This window comes from Nanorana parkeri, unplaced genomic scaffold (genome assembly GCF_000935625.1).
Source record: "Nanorana parkeri isolate BGI_ZX_2015 unplaced genomic scaffold, ASM93562v1 scaffold3314, whole genome shotgun sequence".
NCBI classification, from domain to species: Eukaryota; Metazoa; Chordata; class Amphibia; order Anura; family Dicroglossidae; genus Nanorana; species Nanorana parkeri.
In genome coordinates, this window is record NW_017309582.1 from 22,751 (window position 1) to 24,379 (window position 1,629).

Consider the following 1,629-nt stretch of genomic DNA (forward strand, 5'->3'; position numbering starts at 1 on the left):
GGGGGGGGGCAGTGTTTTTCCCCATAGTTCTAAGGGTATGAGAGGACACAAACTAGCATCCTCCTGCCACCCTAAGCTCAGTATATAGCAAGCTACAGCTCCCTGTATACTGAGACGCCGCAGCCGGAACGGATCTCTACAATTGTCTGGATCCACCCAGCTGCGTGAGCGACAGCTGGCTCTGCCCATCTAGAGGCAGCGCCAGCTGTACCCTCCCCCTCCCCCATCCGTTCCGCCAGTCAGCGCTGGAGGATCAGACAGGGGAGGGGCAATCAGTCCTTCCCCTGTCACGGCTCTCTGGCAGCAAAGGATTGAGAAGTGAGCGCGCGCCGCTATGTGTTCACTCACTTCACGATCTACTGAGCCGACCTGTGACAGTTTCATTGTCACAGGTCGGCTCAGATGAGGCAGAGTGATTTCACACCTCATAATTCTCCTTTAAAATATTCAAGTGAAAATATTTGCCTGGAGTTCAGCTGTAACATTAGCCATTGGCATTTCTAGCTTTGTATACTCAATTTTGTGGTGGGGCAGGAACTTGAGAACTATGGGGTAAGTTTTTCCTGATAGTTCCCTTTAGGGTCACGGGAGGACATATACTAGCATCCTGCCATAACCCAAAGCTTAATATATAGCTGGCTACAACTTGCGGTATACTGAGATGCACCCAGCTGTGTGAATGATAGCTGGCTCCGCCTCTTGAGGTAGAGCCAGCTGTACCCCGCCCCCTCCCCAGTCAGGACTAGAGGATCAGAGGGGGAGAATCCCTGCAGGGAGTCGTGACAGACACCGTGTTCGTTCGCTTTCTGATCTATTGAGCCGACGTGTGACTGTTTAATTGTCACACGTTGGCTCGAACTATGAGGCTGAGTGATTTTCACTCGCCTCATAGTTCTCCTATAAGTGTTCAATGACTGAGAAGCTTATTCTGCATTTTAAATACAGAATCCAGCAGTCAAGGACTATGAAATTCACCACTAAACCCATCATTGTATACAACAGTGGCATGCTCAAATCACATGGCAGTTTTTTTCATTTATAGCTTTCAGCTGTACATTGTGCCTTCCATCCAGGCATCTTTGGCAAGTTACTTACCCGTCTACAACAACGTTCCATTGAGGGGAGGATGTAGGGTCTGGAGACATTGTTGCCCAGCAGTCATTCAGTACCAGCTCAATGTTTGCATCAGTACGATTCAGAACTTGCACTTCCAGGTAGATGGGATCACGGAGGGTCTTCACAACTGGATATTGGTTATCCTGGTACAGTAGCTTATAGGAGTCATCTTAAGAGGAAAATAATTAATATCCAGTGCCACAAAAGGTAAAATTAAGGGCCTCAATGAACCTACATACCTTCGTAGAGATTTAGCACGAAGGAAATTGGACCATCATGTCTTACAGAGACCGGAGGAGGAGATGGAGTTTGCACATTCACGTTAAACAAAAGTCCATCAGAGACATTGTACCGACAACGAACAGTCTCTCTGCAAAAAGGACGAAGTTGCTGTTCAGGAGCTTGTTTTCTAGCATGTTCCCCCTAAATATAAGTGAACTTCTGACCATTCAGAGACCATCATAAAGTGTTTAAATCCTATACCAGACCATGCCAAGATAACCATTCTGAAAG

General features: G+C 47.2%; 1 protein-coding gene across 1 annotated transcript in view; it reads right to left on the reverse strand.

Annotated features, from left to right (window-relative positions):
* Window positions 1–1,629, reverse strand: part of LOC108803029 (zona pellucida sperm-binding protein 2-like) — a gene marked incomplete at its 3' end in the record, with an annotated part of 22,824 nt that overhangs the window by 3,444 nt on the left and 17,751 nt on the right. The window contains exons 13-14 of the mRNA XM_018574878.1: window positions 1,356–1,486; window positions 1,096–1,285 (exon numbers count right to left, since the gene is read on the reverse strand). Of these exons, the coding sequence (XP_018430380.1) occupies window positions 1,096–1,285; window positions 1,356–1,486 (321 nt within the window). The remainder of the gene's footprint in view (window positions 1–1,095; window positions 1,286–1,355; window positions 1,487–1,629) is intronic.